Genomic DNA, 23,772 nt, shown 5'->3' on the forward strand with positions numbered 1-23,772 from the left:
AGGGTGTGGAGATCAAGTATTAGGGTAGTAGGTTAGAAAGACGTTAAACGTAATTCTTTTTCTTACCTGTATTGCTTTTGTATACCTGTAGTACTAATATATTCTAGTATTCCCTATGTTTGGATTTCAGACCTGCATTGCTTTTGCTTCGGTTAGCTTTTTCTCGCTGTATTACTGTTTATTTTTACATGGACTTTCCTTTGTCATATTTTCTTACCTCAACTACGGTGTATATGTATTTCTTTAGTCGAGGGTTTATTGGAAAACAACCTCTCCACCTTCATAAGGTAGGAATAAGGTCTCTGTACACACTACCCTCTCATACTCCATTTGTGAGACTATACCGAGTATGTTGTTGTTGATGCTTTGTCACCAGTAAGCTTATCTTATGATGGTGCAGAAATCGAATCCCAATAGCCGGAGATAAATGGACATATGAATCTCTTCCGTTTCAGTTTATGTGAACATATTTTCTTTTTAGTCCGTTCCAAAAATAATGAACCATTTCTAAATTGGGAAGTAATTTAACTTTAGGATTCCCGTATTACCCTTGCTATCAATTTCTTTAAAAAAATGATCTGGACCCACTGAATTTAAATATCACAGCAATTTATGAATTATTTATTAAGTTGAAAAGTCAATGTTTAAAAAAGCTTATATATGAATAAAGTATGGGGAAATGGACACCTCAATTAATGTGTAAGAAGAAATGGAACACATTGGTGTGTTCTGACTGCTTATTTCTTTTTACTGTGCTTTCCACGTAAAAGGTAATAAGTGGGCCTTTAAGGGTCTTTTTGTCACTTGCTATAGATTTAAGTGACATGGCCAAAGTCTTCTCCTAAATATTAAATTTCGTGCTCAATCAAACAAGTTCACATAATTAAATAGTTTAAGCGAGTAAATGAACTACTGTTTAGCTTACTTATTGAGTTTGTTTTAACCTTAAACCAATACATTATAATGAAGTTATATTCATAATCTAGTCAATTGATTTATGTATGACAATAACATACTATCTATCTCTTTCATTGTGCTAAATATCTCTTTCACCATGAGGCAAGAACTTTTGGAAGTTGTAACATCAATATAAGTTTATTTTGCATTAGATTAACTTTTGAGTTATTACTATCATTATCTGCTGAAACTTTCTTTCGTTTTTGTTTTGACGGACATATATAAACCTGATGTCCAAAGATTATTATTCGGTTTTTATCGTCAAATCTCTAGATATGCATCTTCAAGTGTTTCAGCCGCGCCGATCCCCACAATCAGTACCTCACCATAGGCCAATGTGTAGACGTGATTTTGTAGTACACGAAAATATTCCAATTTGAAAAACTAAAATTTGTTGTTGAGTCATTTCAGACGTCAAGGCTGACATGGAATTCTCATCTTCTCAAAAGTTCGATTTCCAAGATTTTTTTCCTAAGTTCCTAACTGAAATAGATACCTCAGTTTGTTACAAATAGTAAAAACGCAAAAAAAGCATATTTCTTCTTTGCCATTTTGCATTTTATTAATCAAATCGTACCTCAAAAAAGGATAATGATATTGAATTAATAGTAACGATAATAATAATAATATAATAATAATTCTCAGCTAAGCATAAAGATAAAAAAGAAAAAGAAAAAAAAAGGAGTACTATATAATGAGGACATATTATTAGTTAATAATTGATAGACAAAGCAATAATTGGTTCTTATCATTTTATCCGAAAACTCTTTGAGATAGCTAAGGATGCAATCCTGTTATTGGCGAAAATGATGGTCTACCAGAAAATGCTGGCGATACACGTCCATATCTAAAACTACTAGGCAAAATCGATCAAGTTGAGGAGTGTATTTACCTGTCAGTGGCAAGTGACTTCCTAGGGTCAGAATTACTAAATTTTATCATTAACTGATACTGTAATTTGGTTTTGGCGACTAAAATTTAATCACTGATACTCAATTTGATACTTAAAAATATACTTTTTTCATCTCAATTTGCTTTGTACTGTGCCAATTCGGAGAGACAAATTGTTTTCCTTTTACTATGATCTTCTCAAACATTTATGCTTAACTAAATCGGTAAGGAATTAATATCCAAACTCACTTCTCCGAACTCTACCATTCTTTTTGGATTGACAAATCGAGCATTAGAAATACAACTTTTGCAACCATGTAACATGCCACAAAACTGCAGGCAATTGATTTAAATGCATATTTACAGACCCTTCCTTTCGCTAAATTGCTTCATTGACATTTTATTTCCTCAAAGATTGACATGCCTCGAAGAAGTACCCGAAAGATCCATCAGTTCGTATGATTTGACTGTGCAATTCAGAAATGACGATTAATATGCAACACCATATAGAAATAGGAACACAAGCAACAACTTTAAAAGCAAATGCGAGAAGAGACTCAATTTTACCAGCTTGTGATGCTGCAACAAAAGCCTCTCCAGACTGATCCTCAGAAAATTACAATATTAAGCATTTTCTACGGGATCCCGAAACCACCAGCCACCCCGACTTAATTCACGTAAGCCCACCAACTTCTTGGCAAAATAACTACGGTTAAAAACCACCGACATGTCAAGATCCAAATTCAAAATGGTTCCTGGTCAAAGGCCCACTAATACCAGTATAATCTGTAGGAGGATAGATGAACAATCAGGTAGGAATATATTATGTGGAGTTATAGTATACGCCTGTATACTCATCCATGCACATACCCATATCCTCGCTTTTGAAAACACCATTTTATCAGCTTTAAAAATGAATAAATGTAAAGCATGGAATATGGAATAAGGCAATGGTCATGCCCATATGCCACCCTATACACATACCACTTCCGCCCTTCTACCATATAATCCTTTCAGCTTTGCAAATGAATAAACGCAAAAATAAAAAGAAAGAGAATAAAGTAATGAATATAGCCATTTTGTTCAAAAGACGCGTGCACAAAAGCTTATCTTCAAATCAGTTTTAAGTCATGAAACCTGCAGGCTCGGGATTCTTTGAGACAAAACGCTATAAGCCCAATAGTTCCCTTATGTTCTACTCCATCCAATACAAGGAGCCTAAGAAGCATTAGATAAGAATTTCAAATGACTGAAAACATCCATCACCTTGCTATGTGGAAAAATGGCCATGTTTACATCCTACTAATTTCGAAAGTGTAACCGCTTAAAATATACTAACATGGGAAAGCAGTGCAATCACACACATCCATCAATAAGAGGTTGGGTTAAGATATCTTGCAGACTTGTCAGATCAGTTCAAGCTGTCTAACCAAACTAGCATAACAATGATGCTACTCTAGAGTTCAAGCTCCCAAAAAATAATAGTAGTATTCTCTTTATCAAATAAATAAATAAATAATATTTTCTCAAACTAAGCAGCAAAAGCTGAAGATAAAGAAAAACTAAAAGTGAACTGCTTCACTACTTATAATTATACCTTTTTTATGGTGTCAGCATTGTATTACCACCAAGTCTAAGTGCACAAGGTGAAGCTGCAGAAACTGGTGTGCAACATCTAGAGGCATCCCATTCCATATCAAAGGCATATTCCAACCGTCTTCCAAGAGATTTTCCCGAAGCTGATGATTTACATCCAGAAAATCTGTCCTTCAGGTTTGATGTGTCTTCCCTGTCAGATGCTCTTGGGAAAATATGTGTGGGACTGGTGGTACCTGTGCATCTAGAATGCGTTGCAGCTTCAGGAAATCTGGAATTCTTCTTTCTTATGATTGAAGGAGTTCTTGTGTAACTCATTGCGGAATTCCTTAAGACAGATTCTGGACTGCTACCATTAGCAGAGACTGTTAATTTAAGACTAGGAGGTGTAGAGCAAAATGGATGACCATTTTGTTGCCTGATAAGGTCGTCTCTACTAAGGTTTTCATCTGTTAAAGGAATCATCATGTCCTTTAACTGTGGTGGTTCATAATATAAGGAGCCCTGCTGCTTGAGACCCAAAGAAGATTGTGTATCATATGCTTTATTCTTCTTGTTACTTTGGGAATGAACCTCAGTAAAGCTAGCCAACGACAAACTCAAAAAATCACAGTTAGGATCATTAACAGTATCGTGCCTAGACCTTTTGGGAGATTCATACATGCTCCTAAAAGTAGTAGGATGAACAGCCTCAACTTGAGAAGTACTCCAACTTGTGTGGTGCAACTGATCCAAAGGAAAATCTGAAGAAGAGGCTGAGAGTGGATATGATATTTTAGTGCGACTTAAATTGGATTGGCATGGTTTATCTGTCTCACCAATCGGAAGAACATCTGCCTTGCCAAATTGTATTCCACCAAGTGGCTTTATCAGATCCCTCACATTTTCTTCTGCTGATATACAGGCTCCAAATAAAGAAGTATCCTTATGCAAAGCATTTCCAGCAGAATAAGCATATCCAATTCTCAGATCAGTTGACAAAGCAACAGCAGCATTATCCAATCCTGTCTGCTTGCCTAAAAAGATTGTTTGTTCTGCATTTTGAGCTTGTACCGGATGCTTCTTGATCTCTATTTTTTTCTTGTCACTAGAGAAATTAGGAGATCCCTCACTTTCTGTATCCAGCACTAACCTACTAGGCAAATTCAAGTTCAATCTTTTCTTTACTGAGGAATTCCAATGATTTTTAATTGCATTATCAGTCCTGCGAGAGGTCCAAATGGAAAAATAGATCAGAAAGGAAACACATCAAAGATATGGGCATATTGTACTTCGGTGAATGAATCAAATAGCATGCGTCAAGCTTAGAACAAGAAACTCAGCTAAGAGTAATCATCATATATTAAGAACTTGGCTTGTTAGAGAAAAATTGATGAATGTAGTACTCCAGGTAATTGCAAAAAGTTGTGTTTGATTTGGCATACGAGATATATGATATATCACACTTGTAGTAATGATGAGATTTCAGCACCATGCACTGATTGGTATGAGAGGGATAGATTTTGCAAATTACTTAACGGTAACAAAACCAGCGACCAATTCAGTCACCGGCGACTACCCTCCGCCCAGGTAAGTCCCCTCTCTCTCCACTCCACTCTCCTCTTCATCAGCCCACACCCCTCCTCCCTCTTCCCCCCATCTCTCTCACCCCGCTTCTACTCTTTTCCTTCTTGTCTTCTCCATCTCTCACTGCCGGCGAGACGCCGGCGACGTACTCCACCTCCACTCATCCGGCATCATCTTCTCACTACTACCATCGGTCCCACCATCTCCGTCGACGACACCAGATTATACATTCCTGTCTCATTACACTTTGTCGCAGATACACTTTGTTTAAATTTATTTCATTGTTCGTAGTGTGTTCTATACTAGTATTGTGCTATAGCCGTGGTTTATTTGCTTAGATCATTTAATTGTTTGACTCACTTGTACTGTTTAGATCCTTTGTATTTGCTCTCGGCCCTATTAGCACTGTCTAGGGTATTTAGTTGCACATATCTTGCTGATCTTGTGTCTTTAATTTATAATTAGTTAAATTGTTATCGTCTTAGTCCATATTTGTTTATTCACCGTATTAGTGTGCCTGTAGTTGCAACTTGTCTTCTTCTAGTTTGGGTTGTTGTGTGTGTTAATGATTCCCCTTAGTCTGCCTACGTATAGTGGTTGTGGTCTGGGATGGTCGAGTGAGGTCATGTCCTCGGGGGGAGCGGGAGGTAGGGCGGGGGTTGGGGGCGGGTCGGGAAGCAAGGGAGGTAAAAGGAACAAGGGTGTCCACTGGTTGAGAATTGGGTCATGGAATGTAGGTACATTGACGGGTAAGTCTATAGAGTTGGCAAAGATCCTCAAGAAGAGGAGGGTCAATATAGCGTGCGTCCAAGAGACAAGGTGGGTAGGGTCGAGGGCGAGGGACGCGGATGGGTATAAACTTTGGTACTCAGGAGTCCAGAAGGGTAAGAATGGAGTGGGTATCTTGGTGGATAAGGAACTTAGAAAGTCTGTGGTTGAGGTTAGACGAGTGAATGATAGATTGATGATTATTAAGTTGGTGGTTGGAGAGTGCACCCTAAACGTCGTTAGCGCCTATGCGCCGCATGCGGGCCTAGATGAGGAGGTTAAACGGCGTTTCTGGGAGGGGTTGGATGAGATTGTGCGCCAGGTTCCGCCTGCTGAGAAGCTATTCATAGGAGGGGATTTCAATGGTCATATTGGGTCGGTCGCAGGTGGTTATAGTGAGGTGCATGGAGGGTTCGGTTTTGTGGAGAGGAACGGAGTAGGTACCTCGTTGTTGAACTTCGCTAAGGCTTTTGGGTTGGTGATTGCGAACTCTACCTTTTCGAAGAGGGAGGAGCATTTGGTTACTTTTCAAAATGCGATGGCGAAAACTCAGATTGACTATCTCCTCCTCAGGAGGTGTGACAGATGGTTGTGCAAGGATTGCAAGATGATTCCAGGTGAGATACTCACGACACAACATGTGCTCTTGGTAATGGACGTTGGTATTATGTTGAAGAGGAGGAAAAGGTCTGCTCGAGGAAGACCGAGAATCAGGTGGGGAGCCTTAACTAAGGATAAAGCCCAAGAGTTGGAGGGGCGGTTGTCGGCTATGGGAGCTTGGAGGAGCAGTGGTGACGCGAGCACTATGTGGTCCACGACAGTAGACTGTATAAGGAAGGCTGCGAGAGAGGTGTTAGGAGTCTCGACGGGCGACGCTGGCGGGCACAAAGGAGACTGGTGGTGGAATGAAGTGGTCCAAGGTAAAGTGGAAGCGAAGAAAGCGGCGTACCTGCAGTTAGTGGGGAGCATAGGTGAGGATGAGAGGCGTACTTGCATGGAGAGGTATAAGGTAGCTAGGAAGGAAGCTAAGCTGGCGGTCACGAAGGCTAAGACTGCAGCTTATGGTCGTATGTACGAGGAACTGGGGGAAAAAGGCGGGGAGAAGAAGTTATTCCGGCTGGCCAAGTTGATAGAGAGGAAGGCTCGGAATTTGGACCAAGTGAGATGCATCAAGGACGACGATGGTAGAGTATTGATGGAAGATTCCCAGATTAAGAAGAGATGGCAGACGTACTTTCATAAACTTCTGAATGAAGAAGGGGATCGGGATATCGTGCTAGGTGAATTGGAGCATTCCGAGAGTCACCGTGACTTTGGGTACTACAGGCGCATCAAGGTGGACGAGGTCGTGGGAGCTATGAGTAAGATGAGTAGGGGCAGAGCGACAGGGCCTGACGAGATTCCGGTGGAATTTTAGAAGTGTGTGGGGAGAGCAGGTTCGGAGTGGTTGACTGGGTTGTTCAATGTTATATTTAAGGCGAAGAGGATGCCGGATGAGTGGAGGTGGAGTACGGTGGTTCCACTGTATAAAAACAAAGATGATATCCAGAGTTGTAACAATTATAGGGGTATCAAATTACTGAGTCATACCATGAAAGTGTGGGAGAGGGTGATTGAAGCGAGGGTGAGGATGTCAGTGTCTATTTCCGACAACCAGTTCGGGTTCATGCCGGGTCGTTCTACTACAGAAGCTATACACCTTGTTAGGCGGTTGGTGGAACAGTACAAAGATAGGAAGAAGGACCTGCACATGGTTTTTATTGACCTGGGGAAAGCATATGACAAGGTTCCTAGAGAAGTTCTCTGGAGATGCTTGGAGGCAAAAGGTGTGTCGGTTCCTTACATTATGGCGATTAAGGACATGTATGATGGGGCTAAGACACGGGTAAGGACAGTAGGAGGCGACTCTGAGCATTTTCCGGTTATTATGGGGCTACATCAAGGCTCTGCGCTCAGTCCGTTCCTATTCGCCCTTGTGTTGGACGCGTTAACACACCATATTCAAGGGGAGGTGCCATGGTGCATGCTATTCGCCGATGACATAGTTTTGATTGATGAAACGCGAGCCGGCGTTAACGAGAGGCTGGAGGTTTGGAGACATGCTCGAGTCTAAGGGTTTCAAGCTGAGCAGGACGAAGACGGAATACCTAAAGTGTAAGTTCAGCGCTGAGCCAGGGAAGTGGACGTGGATGTGAGGCTTGACTCACAGGTCATCCCAAGTAGAGGCAGCTTCAAGTACTTTGGGTCGGTTATCCAGGGGGGAGGGGAGATAGACGAAGATGTCACACACCGTATTGGGGTAGGATGGATGAAGTGGAGGTTAGCATCTGGAGTCTTGTGTGACAAGAAAGTGCCACCGATACTCATAGGTAAGTTCTATAAAGCGGTGGTTAGACGGCCATGATGTACGGGACTGAGTGTTGGGCTGTTAAGAACTCACATATCCAGAAGATGAGAGTAGCAGAAATGATGATGTTGAGGTGGATGTGCGGGCACACTAGGATGGATAAGATCAGGAATGTTGATATTCGGGAGAAGGTGCGTGTGGCTCCCATTGATGACAAGATGCGAGAAGCGAGGCTCAGATGGTTCAGGCATGTACAGAGGAGGAGCCCAGATGCCCCGGTAAAGAGGTGTGAGCGACTAGTTGTGGAGGGCACGAGAAGAGGTAGAGGGCGGCTAAAAAAATATTGGGGAGAGGTGATCAGGCAGGACATGGCGAGGCTTCAGATTTCCGAGGACATGGCACTTGATAGGAAGATGTGGAGGTCAAGTATTAGGGTTGTAGGTTAGGAGGTAGTTGAGTCTTGCCTTATTTCGTACGTTGTGAGACTAGTCTGGTAGGGTTTTTGTCTAAGCTAGCTAGTGGCAATGTCGTGTCTTACTATTTTGCGTTTCAGTGTCGGACCTATTTACTAGCTATCGTTTTTGTTTCTGCTTTTTTCGTTTTTGCTTTGCATCTTTCTTCTGGATTTCATGTTCCTATTTTTCCTATGATTTCTGTGGTAATACTGATATTGTCTTATTTTGTCTTTTTGTCCTCTTGAGCCGAGGGTCTTTCGGAAACAGTCTCTCTACCTCTTCGGGGTAGGGGTAAGGTCTACGTACATACTACCCTCCCCAGACCCCACTAGTGGGATTTCACTATGTTGTTATTGTTGTTGTTGTTGTTGTCGTCTGGGAATGCCCAAAGCTTCTCTACATCAAACACCCTTAAACATAATTGAAGAAATAGATTTTCTAGCTTACCTTCCAGGCAGAAACCTCGCAATTTCTGCCCACTTGTTCCCGTATATTTGGTGATAGTGGCATAGGACTGATTCTTCCTGTTCCGTCCAAGCATCTCTTTTTATTGTTGGGTCAAGATGGTTGTGCCACCTGTGACATCCAAGGATACTATCAACATAAGTGTACACAGCAGATTGCAACAAGTATAATAAATTGAAATCAATGTCATGTTTCTTTTTCAATTAGAACAGAACATGGAGCGGCAAGTCTCCTTTAACTGCAAAATTCAACAAAGCATTCACCAGTAAATCAAAGTAATCAAATATTTAGCTGCTCCCGGTTGTCATGCTTTTTCTTATTCACTTAAAAATATATAAAACTCCGCCTATGCACAAAAATAGCAGGTCTGAATCCAGATAAAGGAGGCTTGTGCCTCAAATTATATTACGGATTTTTCAATCCCAACTAGTATGGAATTGAGGCATAGTTGATTGATTGACTGTTTTGAAAAGACACAATACAACATCAAAAAATAGCTAACAGGAAGTAAACAAGACGTGCTTTCACAGGAAAGAAAACCCAACAGGGCTAAGTTAAAATAGGATAAAGATATGATATCTGCATGACACGAGAAAAATGAGTTTTGAAGGCCAGGAAAGAATTCTGTAAGTAGACAACAGATGTTCCAGGAAGTGTTTTGCAAGTAATGATTTTAAGAGCATGTAAATTAACTGGAGGTATAAAAACATAAATTAACTGTTGCATAGCAACAGATTTAGGCAGAGTTGGAAACTGACCTTTCCCGACATTGCTTGCCAATGCGACCAGGCATAGACTTAGCAATAAAAGACCACTTCTTACAGCCATATTTCTCAACTAACTCAACAATCAGGTCATCCTCCTGAAATTCCAGAAGGAACAAAACAACTGTCTTAATGATTATATTCTTGACATATAGAAATTGAACTCCAAGCAAACCAATAGTTGTAAAATCGATTGGCACCTCCTTTGACCAAGGACCCTTTACAAGTTCAGGATTCAGAACCTTCTGCCAGCGATGCAAGCACTGCACATCAGTCCTTCCATTCATGCACTCAGCTATAGAACAAAAGAGAACACAAATCACACAAAAAGTTCAGCAGATAAATTTTCCTCATAGATACAGCAGTATAAGTCACTCCATGACATAGCCAGGTATTCAAAAGATAGTAAACGTTCAATTGTACCGAAAAGGATTGAAAGAAAGGTAGATCATAGAGGCTTCCTAAAATTGCTTCCTTGCACCTACTGAGTAATAGTAGATAATGAACTGGTTTCATGTATGTAATTTTCATAGTGCAGGTAGTTCGTTAACTCAATAACCAGTGTCAACGTGTTTTGTTGTCACTTTCACGGTAAAAGGAGACAACTTAGGAGGCAGCAAATGCCTGCAAACAGAAGTGCTAGTGTTCTACAACAACAAACCCAGTGAAATCCCACAAAGTGGGGTCTGGGGTGCTAGTGTTCTAGGGCACTAAAAACCACTCATGTAGATATTTCCCCACGCAAGCCATTTCCCTATGCTTGTCCCAGATTACAGTATCCTGGGGCAGGACACAGGCCATAAAGCGACTAGGAGCAAAAAGTAAAGGCCATTGTGGTTAACCTAGCTGAAAAGTACAGAGCATGACAGAATAAATGGTGTATTACCTATCTTTTTCCAGTTTCTCCCTTTGAACCTTTTCACCACTTCAGTCAACAGATTATCCTGTGAAAGGAATAAAGAAGTCAGAAATTTCTGGATCAAAAGAAACGAGCCTATGGAAATAGTAAAAATGAGCAAACAGAACTGGAATTCTGACTAACAAAGTTTTATATTAATCCTTTCACTTGCTCAATACATCCTAAGCAACCACATGCCTCAAAGAAACCAAAAGGAAAAAAGACATGACAACTCGTGTAGATAATTGTGTAAGTACCTAACTATCATGGAGACACACTCACAAGGTTATAGAAATTCATCATACAAGTACACAGGAAGCTTTGGTAGAGAAGTAATGCACTTAAAATTTTAACGTATAAAGAGGGTAAACACGAGCTCCAGCGACTAGCCATTTACCTCTTCTTCCGTCCAGCCTGCCTGGGAAGAACGTTTAGTTGGACCAGAGCTCCTTCGATAACTAGAACTGAAATAGGATTTACAAAAATGAAGTGAAACAAAATTACATCAATCAACCACTTACTTCAATGACCTTATTTGAGGCCCAACTTCATGATCGAAAGCAAATCAAAAAATTTCGGCTTACCCAGGTTCGGAGGAGTATCTCGGAGTGCTAGCCTCGTAACTGCTATCAGAGAAAGATGAACAAGAAGCAAATCCACCGAAGTCCAGAGTCTGAGATTCCTCCTTAACTTGTATCATTATCTTGCAGCCAAAAGATATCCTCAGACTGCAAAAGAAAAATTACAAGCAATAAGAACAATTAAATATTAGTTACACACTCAACTTCCATAGGAACAATTTCCGAGTGCATATGAAAAAAACAGCAGCCATGCCCAAAGCCAAGTAAGGGTTGGCGATAGGAATCTATCTATTCCATTCTACATACTCTGTAGGCACACCTACATTGGGCCCAACAATTCAGTATAATGTTACACTATCTCTATACTAGCCGTCAACCAAAAGGACCCTCTTCTTTTATCTAGACTTGGGAGTGGCAAGAGCTACTAATTACACACGAAAAAAAAAGAGAAACTTCTTTTTCAATCAGAATACGAATTTGTGTGCTCCTCAAGAACTAATCAATCAATTGTGTGCTCCTCAAGAACTAATCAATTAATCAACTACGCTTTGATCCCAAACTAGTAAAGATCCGCTATGTATATCACTTGTATCCTCTCCAAATCAATTTGTGCATAACATTTTCGTGTAGTGGCCATACTAATCGTCTCCCTACCATTTCAATTTCATTAGTGTCCCTAAAGGTCCTCCTCTACAACTAATAAAGTACACAAAAAATAAAAAAAATCATTTTTAATTACAAAAACAAAATTCAAATCAACAAAGATCAAAACTTTGCACTAGCATTTTATCAGCAACGGAACATGATCAAAAAGTTTACAACAAAGAGAATTATCACCTTAAAAAACAGCAAGAATCAGGAAAAAATAAAAACAAAAAACTTGAAAACATAACAGAAATGAATAAGATATGGAGAAAAATGCAGAAAAACACTTGAATTGTTACGAAACCGTCAAATAAACAGGGGAGGGAGACAAGACAAAAACTATAGATACAGAAACATATACCTAAATGCAGAGAGAGAAGGATAAAGCGAAGTAGAATTGAATGAAACGGACCGTTTTCAGTGAATTAGGGTTTAAGATTTAGATTTTTAGAGAGAGAAAGAGTAGCGGGAAACTGAAGAGATTCCGAGGAGTGAGTGAATAATATAAGTACTGGAGTACTTCGTAGTAGCAGTACAAATAATGGTTAAGTGGCGGATTTGTTGGGTTTGAATGTGAAAGTGTGTTTGAGAAGGAAGAGAGTGAAGAGGTGAATATAAACGTTACTCGCATTTGGTGTTTACAGTTTACACCGAAACTAAACTACTAATTTAAATGATATATTTATATTTAAATCTTTATTATCTTATTATAATGTTATTGTAGAGTATTATTTTGTTACTGCTTTTTCTTTTTTCTATGGAATTCCCTTTATTCTATTTCTTTTACTATGCTATGATTATATTTTTTTTGAATAGATGATCTATCGAAAATAGCTTTTCTATATTAACAAAGTAGAGATAAGATTTGTATACATACTATTCACGTCAAATCCCGCTTACGAGATTATATTGGATTTGTTATTATTGTAATATAATTTAATGATAAGAATAAATATAAAAATATATATTATGTATTTATTGGTTAATATAACTATTTGAATGCGAATAATACTTACAAAACTTACATCGTATGATTAAGATAGTCTAGTTGACGAGTACGTTAAAAACTGCATTGTTATGCAAAACGAGAACTTATACGTTCCTCCATTCGTTGTAATTTATATGGCATATTTAACTTAATGCAAAATTTAAGTTTTTTTTTTGGAATTTGTGATAATAGCAATGATGTTTGTGTGATCATGACATTAAGAATAAATGAGAGTTTTAAGTTAACTATTTAAAATATAAAAAACAAATAAAAAAAATTAAACTAGTAGAAAAATAATGTTACATAAATTTAAAGCAAATGGAATGTTATTTTTTTTTAATCTTTTATCTATTACTTTAGTCATAAAAATGAAAATATTTATCTCTTAGTAAACATAGAAGGCATTACATTTTTTAAATTTATTCTTATTATTCCAAGAATTACTCATTCAATGAAGAGATAAAGATAATTTAGTCAAATATTCTTTATGATTAATATTATTAAATAGATCTTTTAATTTGTACCTATTCAAAATCTAAACAGACAGGTAAAAATGATAGGAGAGAATAGTGATTACAATGAATAATTTTTTTAATAATATATATTAGAAATTCGTATAAATGCTAGCACGTGCATCACTTCCTTTTTATACAATCACGTCAAAACAAAGGAAAATTTCTTGTAATATGTTAATGGATGACAGGATTGTCGTCCCTTTTTTTCTTTCTTTTAGGTAACAAACTGAGTGCTCGTCCAAGCAATAAACTGGGAAAAAATTTGAGTAATTTAACACAAATCTAGAATTACTGATTGAGTTGCTATATTTCACTCATTGTCAACCTACGTCAACACTATTTTAAAGTAGCTTATTAATTTAGTTATTGTTTCGCATTGTCGGTCAAACTAGCGTGACGCTTTACTTTTATGTTTCAAACATACATCTATAAATTATCGTACACATAAAAATAAGAAAGAAAAAAATATTTTTCAAACACATATATATCACATCTCCTTTTTTCCGAGGGATATGGGATAGGGGAGTTTTTCCGATCTAAGTGACATTTTTCGAAATGAGATTATTTTATTTAATTCAGAGTCGCCACTTGGAATAATTGTTATAGTGTCCCAAGTCACCGATTTATTTTAAAATCCCAAATCGAGGAAATTGACTCTTATCTATGGTCCGCGAACACATAAGACCGGGTAAGAAATTCTGTTAACCCGAGAGAAGGTATGAGGCACTCCCGAGTTCCGTGGTTTTAGCACGGTCGCTTAATAATTAATACTTGGCCTAAGTATCTGATTTATTATATGTTTTAAACCTATTGTGCATTTTAACTTTTGACCATTTTAATTATTTGCTTAACCGCGTTTAGTATTTATGGAATTTATTTGAACAAAGCTACGATGTCATACACTTGTCGTTTTGATACACATTGCAAACCGCGTCAGGTGAAACGCACCCGCGATTTATAACATGATTGTTTTTATTATTATTTGAAGTTATGGTCAAGTCGCGTGAAACGCGCACTTGAATTGGGGTTTACGTATCATGACTATGCTACAGGAACCGTACCCATAGTTACGATGATTTATTATTAATTGCGCCTAAAGCAAGCTACGAGGTTCGGATATTATTTATTCTCCTAAGATTTGAGATTAGTGAGGCCGTGAATTATGAAATCAATTGTGAAAAGGATCAGCTTTTGCTCTTAATTATTCTGGCCCAGATAACTTAAAATTGATCATAGCACAATTGACTTTTTAAAGCCAATTAATGAGTATGTCCGGTTACTAGTCCATCAAGCTACTCCACTATCCTTTAGTCAATTGCAGTAGTACATGTTTCATTAAGCAAAGCCCAACCACCGGGCCCAATCATTTTTTTAAAAAAAACTCCAAACCTCATTTTTCAATTTCAACTAGCATACATGAATTTTATCCCCAAAGTTCAAACATTCACTACGTACCCAAAAATTATGTTTTCATCAATCTTCATATAATCAAACAAGAAAGTAACAAAATTTAACAAAGCTAATGAGACCTAACAATTAATACAGAAAAATATTTCAATCTTCATGAAGCTAAATAAGATCAAATTATATATTCAAGCATAATATCTTAACAAAACAATGATGGAGAAATGGACCTTTAAAAGATTGTTTTGAAGCTCGGATAATGGACAAGGATACAAATGGAGTCTCGACCAAAATCGACAAACGGAGCTCGAACTCGACGACTAAACTTTGGAGTTGTTGTTTTCTGTACAAAAGGGGACTGTTTCTCTGGGTTTTCGGCTCGTTTTTATCGTGCTTTTTAGCTTGGTTTCCAGTTGATTTCGGGGTTGGAGTTTGGTGATGGATTGCTGGATTTTTCGAAAGAAAGCCGAAGAAAGAATGACACGAATAGAAATTCTCTTAGCATAGAATAATCAAAAATATTTCTCTCAATTTCCTCCTCCCTTCTTTTCTCTCTTCCTTTTTTTTTCCTCACATTTTTCTTCTATTTATAGAAAAAAATTCGGAATTTTTTCAGATTTTCTTTATTATTTTATTATTTTTTAATTAAAAAGAATTCTCACTTCCCATTTTTCTTCTTTTTTAAAAAAAATAATTTCCCACTTTCCTTTACTTTAATTTTTAAATTTCTCACTTTTTTACTTTTATTATATTTAAATTCCCACCTTTTTTACTTCTTTTTTTTCACTTATTTTACTTTTTTTTTAATTTTCACTCTCTTTTACTTTTAAAAAAAAAATTCAGCTACCTTTACTTTTATTTTTTAATTCAAACTTTCTTTTACTTTTCATTTTTTTAAATTTCTACATTCTTATACTTTTATTTTTAAAAAATTTCACTTTCTTTTACCTTTTTATTAAATATTTCCATCTACTTTTACTTTTACTTTTTAATTCTATATTTCTACTTTTCCTATTTTTGTTTTTTTAAAATATTTAAATTTATTTTCAGTTTTTATTTTATTTTATTGTATTTTAAAATATATAAAAAATACTAATAGTAATAATTGATCTTTTAAATTATTATTAATTTTTACACTATATATAAAAGTGTAACAAAGCTAAAAAAATATATATTAAATTTCTGAAAATATTTACATAGTAGAAGGGATAAAAATTCAAATATAGTAAAAAGTTAGATGCTCACAATATATACATAAGATTTCCGTAGAAAACAAAGAGATATCCAGAATCTCAAATGTTGAGAGCTAATCATACTATGTACAACAACAACGACCCAGTAAAATCTCACTAATGGGGTCTGGGGAGGGTAGTGTGTACGCAGACCTTACCCCTACCCCGAAGGAGTAGAGAAGTTATTTTCGAAAGACCCTCGGCTCAAAAAAAGAAAAAGACAAAATGACAAAAAGACAAAAAGGAGACAATATTAGTATCACAACAACAATCATAGGATAAATAGGAACACCATGAAATTCAGAAGAAAGATGCAAAGCAAAGGGAGACAATATTAGTAAATATTAGTATCACCACAACAATCATAAGAAAAATAGGAACACCATGAAATCTAGAAAAAAGATGCAAAGCAAAAACGATAGCTAGTAAATAGGACATGCACTGAAAAGCGAAATAGTAAGCCACAACATTGCCACTAGCTATCTTAGACAAAAACCCTACATAGTTAGTCCCACAATGGTACGAAGTAAGGCACGACTCAACTACCTCCTAACCTACAACCCTAATGCTCGACCTCCACATCTTCCTATCAAGTGACATGTCCTCGGAAATCTGGAGCCTCGCCATATCCTGCATGATCACCTCTCCCCAATACTTCTTAGGTCGCCCTCTACCTCTTCTCGTGCCTTTCACAACCAGCTGCTCACACCTCCGTACCGCAGCATCTGGGCTTCTCCTCTGAATATGTCCGAACCATCTAAGTCTCGCTTCCCGCATCTTGTCATCAATGGGAGCCACATGCACTTTCTCCCGGATATCATCATTCCTAATCTTATCTATCCTAGTGTGCCCGCACATCCACCGCAATATCCTCATTTCTACTACTTTCATCTTCTGGATATGTGAGTTCTTAATGGGCCAACACTCAGCCCCATAAATCATGGCCGGTCTAACCACCGCTTTATAAAACTTACCTTTGAGTATCAGTGGCACTCTCTTGTCACACAAGACTCCAGATGCTAACCTCCAATTCATCCATCCTACCCCAATACGGTGTGTTACATCCTCGTCGATCTCCCATCCCCTGGATAACCGAACCAAGGTACTTGAAGCTGCCTCTACTCGAGATGACCTGCAAATCAAGCCTCACATCCACGCCCTCTTCCCCTGGCTCAGTACTGAACTTACACTCCAAGTATTCCGTCTTCGTCCTGCTCAGCTTGAAACCCTTAGACTCAAGAGCCTGTCTCCAAACCTCCAGCCTCTTGTTAACACCGGCTCGCGACTCATCAATCAGAACTATGTCATCGGCGAATAGCATGCACCATGGCACATCCCCTTGAATACGGTGTGTTAACGCGTCCATCACCAGTGCGAATAAGAACGGACTGAGCGCAAAACCTTGGTGTAACCCCATTACAACCGGAAAATGCTCAGAGTCGCCTCCTACTATCCTAACCCGAGTCTTAGCCCCATCATACATGTCCTTAATCGCCATAATGTATGGAACCGACACACCTTTTTCCTCCAGGCATCTCCAGAGAATTTCTCTAGGAACTTTGTCATACGCTTTCTCTAGGTCAATAAACACCATGTGCAGATCCTTCTTCCTCTCTCTGTATAGTTCCACCAACCTTCTAACAAGGTGTATAGATTCTGTAGTTGAACGACCCGGCATGAACCCGGACTGGTTATCGGATACAGACACTGTCATCCTCACCCTCGCTTCAACCACCCTCTCCCACACTTTCATGGTGTGACTCAGTAATTTGATACCCCTATAATTGTTACAACTCTGGATATCACCTTTGTTCTTATACAATGGAACCACCGTACTCTACCTCCACTCATCCGGCATCCTCTTCCTCTTAAAAATAATATTAAGCAACCTATTCAACCACTCCAAACCTGCTCTCCCCACACACTTCTAAAATTTCACCGGAATTTCGTCTGGCACGGTCGCTCTGCCCCTACTCATCTTACGCATAGCTCCCACGACCTCCTCAACCTCGATACGCCTGCAGTACCCAAAGTCACGGTGACTCTCGGGATGCTCCAATTCACCTAGCACAATATCCCGATCCCCCTCTTCATTCAGAAGTTTATGAAAGTAAGTCTGTCATCTCCTCTTAATCTGGGCATCTTCCATCAATACTCTACCATCTTCATCCTGGATGCATCTCACTTGGTCCAAATCCCGAGCCTTCCTCTCTCTCAACTTGGCCAGCCGGAATAACTTCTTCTCCCCACCTTTTTTCCTCAATCCCTCGTACATACGATCATAAGCCGCAGTCTTAGCCTCTGTGACCGCCAACTTAGCCTCCTTCCTAGCTTCCTTATACCTCTCCATGCACACTCGCCTCTCCTCCTCACCTATGCTCCCCACTAACTTCAGGTACGCCGCCTTCTTTGCTTCCACTTTACCTTGGACCACTTCATTTCACCACCAGTCTCCTTTGTGCCCACCAGATATGCCCGTCGAGACCCCTAACACCTCTCTCGCAGCCTCCCTAATATAGTTTGTTGTCGCTGACCACATAGTGCTCGCGTCACCACTGCTCCTCCAAGCTCCCATAGCCGACAACCGCCCCTCCAACGCTTGGGCTAATCATACTATGTACAACACAAATAATAATTGATAAGCTACACATGTGTAGTACAATATATGAGGATAGTTTTTAAATAAACACAAGTACCATGTATATAAGCTCAACTTGTAAATAATAATTTGCATTTAATTTGGTATCATACAATTATTCATTCATTGTGCGTTATTCTTTTACCCATCTACGTGTAATTAATTTTATTCGACTGACAAGAAAAAGGAGAAATTTTACAACTTGCAAATTATCTTATTTACTATTTCTTAAGTTATACAAATTCTCAAACTTTATTACAATGGCAAACAGAATCTCAACAGTACTTATGAAATAGCCGTCGAGCTTTCTTCTCTTTTTTATTTTTATTTTGAAAACTATGTGTGTTCAAATCGAACCGAAAAATCGCACCAAACCGAAAAGTGAAATCAAATCGATTAAAAAATTCGAAAAGTGAAATCAAATCGATTAAAAAATTCGAGTAGGTTTGGTTTAATTTGATTTGATATTGCGTAATAAAATTCAAACCAAACCGACATATAAATATATAATTTTATGCATAAATTACTTAGGATGAAAATTCTAGTGCCCCAATAAAACCTTCTCTGATGGCTGCTTTCTCTCTCGGTGCATGTTAGCCAAACCTGCGCTACCATGGGTAAGCGAGCTCGCATCCCGTCACAGAAGGTATTAATGGTGAAGGAAGCGTTGACCTTGCAGAGTAACAACCAGCGAGGGTACAAATCACAACTAGAAATTGGAAAATCAGTGGGTTCCAGTTCAACTAACCCTAAAACCAATGAAATAGTAATGCAACAACAGGACATTGTGAAACTGGATCAAATTGAAGCTGCTCGTTTATGGAATGAGGAAGTACTGGCCTTACCAAGTAGCAAGCAATCAGGATCAACAAGTAGTGGGAAGAAATCATGGGCGGACAAGGTCGAAGAGGAACTAGAAGCACAAAAAAAGCCAAATTCAGTGTGGGATAGCTTTGACATAGCTAAAATTGCAAACGCAGGTTACAAATTTGAATATGTTGCTCCTAAGAAACAAGGTGAGTAGTAAATTAGAGAAATTGACTTGGATGACATTAGTTCTGAAATTGCATATTGGGGGAATGCTGTAATTTGCTATGTCCTTGGGGCACATCCTCATTTTGCGGTTATACAAGTATACATTCAGAGGTTATGGGGCAAGTATGGGATAGATAGGATTGCTATGCTAAAGAATGGAGTGATTGTAGTTAGATTTAAAACTGAGATAGGAAAACAGGAGGTGATCCAGGGTGGAATTTTCCATTTTGACAACAAACCTCTCATAGTCAAAGCATGGACACCGGATTTGGAATTCACTAGAGAGGAGTTGCAAACTGTTCCAATATGGATCATGTTTTCAGGGTTGGATTTCAAGTACTGGAGCCCTAAAGGATTGAGCAAAATAGGTAGTTTGGTTGGTAAACCTCTTATGGTAGATCATAATACAGAAAAGATAAATGGACTAAACTTTGCACGAATGCTGGTTGAAGTAGAAATGGATGCCAAGTTTCCTGATGTGATATTATTTAGGAATGAGAAGGGTAAGCTGGTTGAACAGAAAGTTAGCTATGATTGGAAACCTACTCTATGTGGTCATTGCTCAAAGTATGGCCATGCAGATGAGGTATGTAGATTGGAAAAAAAAGAACCAAAAGTTCAGAACCAAAATGAAGAAATTAGAGTAAAGCATGGAGGTGGGCAAATAGAAGTAAGAAATAAACAACCTCTTGTGAACAAATTACAAGGGGGAGACAAAGGAAAGCACCATAGTTCACCTACTAAAACTGGTAACTTACAAACAACTGGGAAAAATAAGACAGATGAGGGGTCAAGTTGGCAGACTCTACTTAAATATGGCAAGGGTATGGTCAAGCAGACTACACGGATAGAGAGTTCCAACTCTTTCCAGGTGCTACATAGGAATGATACACATGTTGAGTGTTCAAAAGGAGCAACAATGTCAAATGTGGGAGGACAATCTATTCCTCAAATGGGGAATGGATAGTTTACTTAGTTGGAATTTTAGAGGGCTCAATGCCCCTAATAAGCAAAAGGAAGGTAAGCTCCTTTGCAACGAAGAAAAAATTGGCTTAATATGCCTAGTTGAAACAAAAATTAAAAAAAAAAGACAAATTAGATGGTATAGCAAGGAAGTTGTTTGCTGGATGGGAGTACTTATCCAATCTAGAAACTCATTATAATGGTCGAATTTGGATAACATGGCGACCAAACTACTATGTGATAAAACATGTTCATATCTCACCTCAGATTGTGACTTGTGAGGTGTTCTTCATCTTCATCCCAATGCAGCTGAAGTTTGATATATCCTATGTGTATGCCTTCAACACTAAGGAAGAAAGGAGGAAGTTATGGGATGAATTGGTGAGGCATAGCAGGGGATGCACTAAGCCATGGCTAGTACTGGAGATTTTAACTCAGTGTTACACTCAACAGATAGAATTGGAGGGAATGTAGTAACTTGGGCAGAGGTGATTGATTTCCATCAATATGTGCAAGGAAGTGGATTGATGGAAATGCCTACTCAAGGGAATAGATATACTTGGAATGACAAAAATGATGAGCAGGGGATCTTTTCCAAAATAGATTGGATCTTTATGAATGGTGAATGGCTTGATAAAATGCCAACTTGTAATGCTAGATTCCTTGCTGAGGGAATTAGTGATCATTTCCCGACTAAGGTATCATTACATATAGAGGATATGAAAATAGAGGTTCATTTAACTTTAGTAACATTTGGGTACACCACCCTCAATTTAATGCAACAATCAAAGATGTGTGGGACATGAATATTGAAGGATATACAATATACAGAGTGGTGCAGAAACTAAATCTATTGAAGAGAAGTTGAAGAGACTACAATCTCATCCAATTCACAGTATTATGGCAGAAGCAGAAGAGGACAGGAGAACACTTAAAGCAAGTTCAGGGACAATTGCAACAGAGCCCTATGAATGTAGCTCTGCAAAGTAGAGAAACTGAAGTCTATCAAAAATTCAGGAGATATTCCTTCTTAGCAGAAGTATACCTGCAACAGAAGAGTAAAGCCAATTGGATTAGATTAGGTGATAATAACACCAGTTACTTCTATTCAGTAATAAACACCGAAAGCTGAAGCAAGCTATTACATAACTGAAGGATGCAGATGGCAATTGGCAGACAAACCCTGATATAATTGCAACCATGTTTGTAGATTTCTATGAAGATCTATTGGGGAAGTGTTCAAGTACAAGAACTAAAGCAGAGGAAGGTATCCTGAAGAATGGTAAAATACTGTCAACAGAACAATAGATGGAACTAATAAAATCTTTTGGGGACAATGATGTAAAGGAAGCAATGTTTTACATTGGTAATAATAAAAGCCTAGGGCCTGATGGTTATGGCAGTAGGTTTTATAAAGCAGCCTGGCAAGTGGTAGGGCAATAAGTAACTGAGGCAGTGCTTGAATTTTTTCAGAATGGGAAGTTACTCAAGCAGATTAATACAACTAGTATTTCTCTTATACCTAAGATGGATGTGCCAGAATATGCTAGCTAATCCATACCATTCTCCTGCTGTAATGTCCTCTACAAATCTATATCTAAACTTATATGTGATAGGTTGAAAGTTGCTGTGAACTACTTGATAGCTGATAACCAATCAAGTTTTGTGCAAGGAAGATCAATGATGCACAGTGTGTTGATTTGTTATGACCTGTTAAGACACTACAACAGGAGGACAAGTCCTAGATGTTTGATGAAAATTGATTTGAGGAAAGCTTATGATATGGTGAGTTGAGAATTTCTTGAGGAAGCTTTAATAGGCTTTGGATTTCTAGACATATTTTTTCATCATGATATATGTTTCAACAACTAGATTCTCTATTAAGGTGAATAATATGGGGCATGGTTTCTTTGCAAGAAAGAGGGGCCTGCGGCAAGGTGATCATATGTCATCTTTACTATTTGTTATAGTCATGGAATACTTATCTAGAGCATTGAAGACAATTAGCATGCTCCCTGACTTCAGATTCCACCCAATGTGTAAAGGCTTGAGGCTTACTCACCTTATATTTGTTGATGATCTCATGTTATCATGCAAGGGTAATGTAAGTTCAGTTAAGAGAGTAATTGAAGTTCTGCACCACTTTGGTAAGGTCTCGGGTTTGACTGCTAATCTGGACAAATCCAGCATTTTTATATCTGGGGTGGAGAAGAGCATAAAAGAAGAACTTTTAGCCATTACAGGCTTTTCATTGGGGACATTTCCTATCAGATATCAGGGGATGCCATTATCCCCTAAGAAATGGAGTAAAATAGACTACCAAATGTTAGTTAGCAAGATCACTCAAAGGATCACCGTTACATATGCTAAGCATTTCTCTTATGATGGCAAGCTGTAGATTGTTAATACAATATTGTTCTCTATACACAGTTTCTGGGGGTCTGTTTTTATTTTGCCTCAAAGTGTCCTAAAGGAGGTAGACAAATTATGTAGAGAATATCTGTGGGGAAAGAGTGAAGATAAGAAGAAAGTGGCACTAGTTGCTTGGGAAAAAATGTGTTGCCCAAAGAAACTAGGAGGCTTAAACATTAAAGGAAGCAGGGATTGGAACATAGCTTCGGTGTGGAAGTTGATATGGCAACTGTTAATGTGAAAGGAGTCTCTATGGATGAAATGGGGTATATATATGAAGTCTGAACCAAATATATGGAGTCACAAACCTCCCCTAGACTGTAGTTGGTACTGGAAGAAACTGAATTCTCTTAAGGAGGTAATGGAGGATTGGTATAATCAAGGTAGGTATAAGCTCACAAGCAACATAGAGTACTCAATCACTCAGAGTTACCTTTCCCTAATTGTCCAATACAACAAGCTTGAGGTAGCTACACTGGTATGGACAGCCTTGGCCCAGCCAAAGAATAGATTCATTATGTGGCTAGCAGTCCAAAGAAGATTACTTACCAAAGAAAGGATGCTTAAACTCCACATTCAGCTGGAGGATTCCAGCTGCTATTTATGCAATTGTCAGGTGTTGGAAACCAATGAACACCTATTCAAGGAGTAT

At 38.3% G+C, this 23,772-nt stretch overlaps 1 protein-coding gene across 4 annotated transcripts; it reads right to left on the reverse strand.

Annotated features, from left to right (window-relative positions):
• Positions 1–2,092: 2,092 nt before the first annotated feature.
• Positions 2,093–12,544, reverse strand: LOC104101038 (transcription factor MYB3R-2). Of its 4 annotated transcripts, none has more exons than XR_687384.4 (10): positions 12,295–12,544; positions 11,292–11,435; positions 11,105–11,171; positions 10,696–10,753; positions 10,010–10,104; positions 9,804–9,907; positions 9,028–9,156; positions 3,446–4,648; positions 2,416–2,554; positions 2,093–2,315 (listed from the first exon to the last, which is right to left on the reverse strand). XR_687384.4 is itself a non-coding variant. In XM_009608440.4 (9 exons), the coding sequence occupies exons 2-8, from the start codon at positions 11,405–11,407 to the stop codon at positions 3,451–3,453; spliced, it is 1,767 nt and encodes a 588-aa protein (XP_009606735.1). In that variant the 5' UTR covers positions 11,408–11,435; positions 12,295–12,544; the 3' UTR covers positions 2,095–2,315; positions 3,446–3,450. The 4 variants fall into 4 exon arrangements, 2 of the variants coding, with proteins under 2 accessions (XP_009606735.1, XP_070038879.1); XR_687383.4 differs by having other exon boundaries at positions 2,416–2,634; XM_009608440.4 differs by lacking the exon at positions 2,416–2,554 and having other exon boundaries at positions 2,095–2,315.
• Between the last annotated feature and the right edge of the window lie 11,228 nt (positions 12,545–23,772).

Source organism: Nicotiana tomentosiformis, chromosome 8 (genome assembly GCF_000390325.3).
Source record: "Nicotiana tomentosiformis chromosome 8, ASM39032v3, whole genome shotgun sequence".
Taxonomy (NCBI): Eukaryota; Viridiplantae; Streptophyta; class Magnoliopsida; order Solanales; family Solanaceae; genus Nicotiana; species Nicotiana tomentosiformis.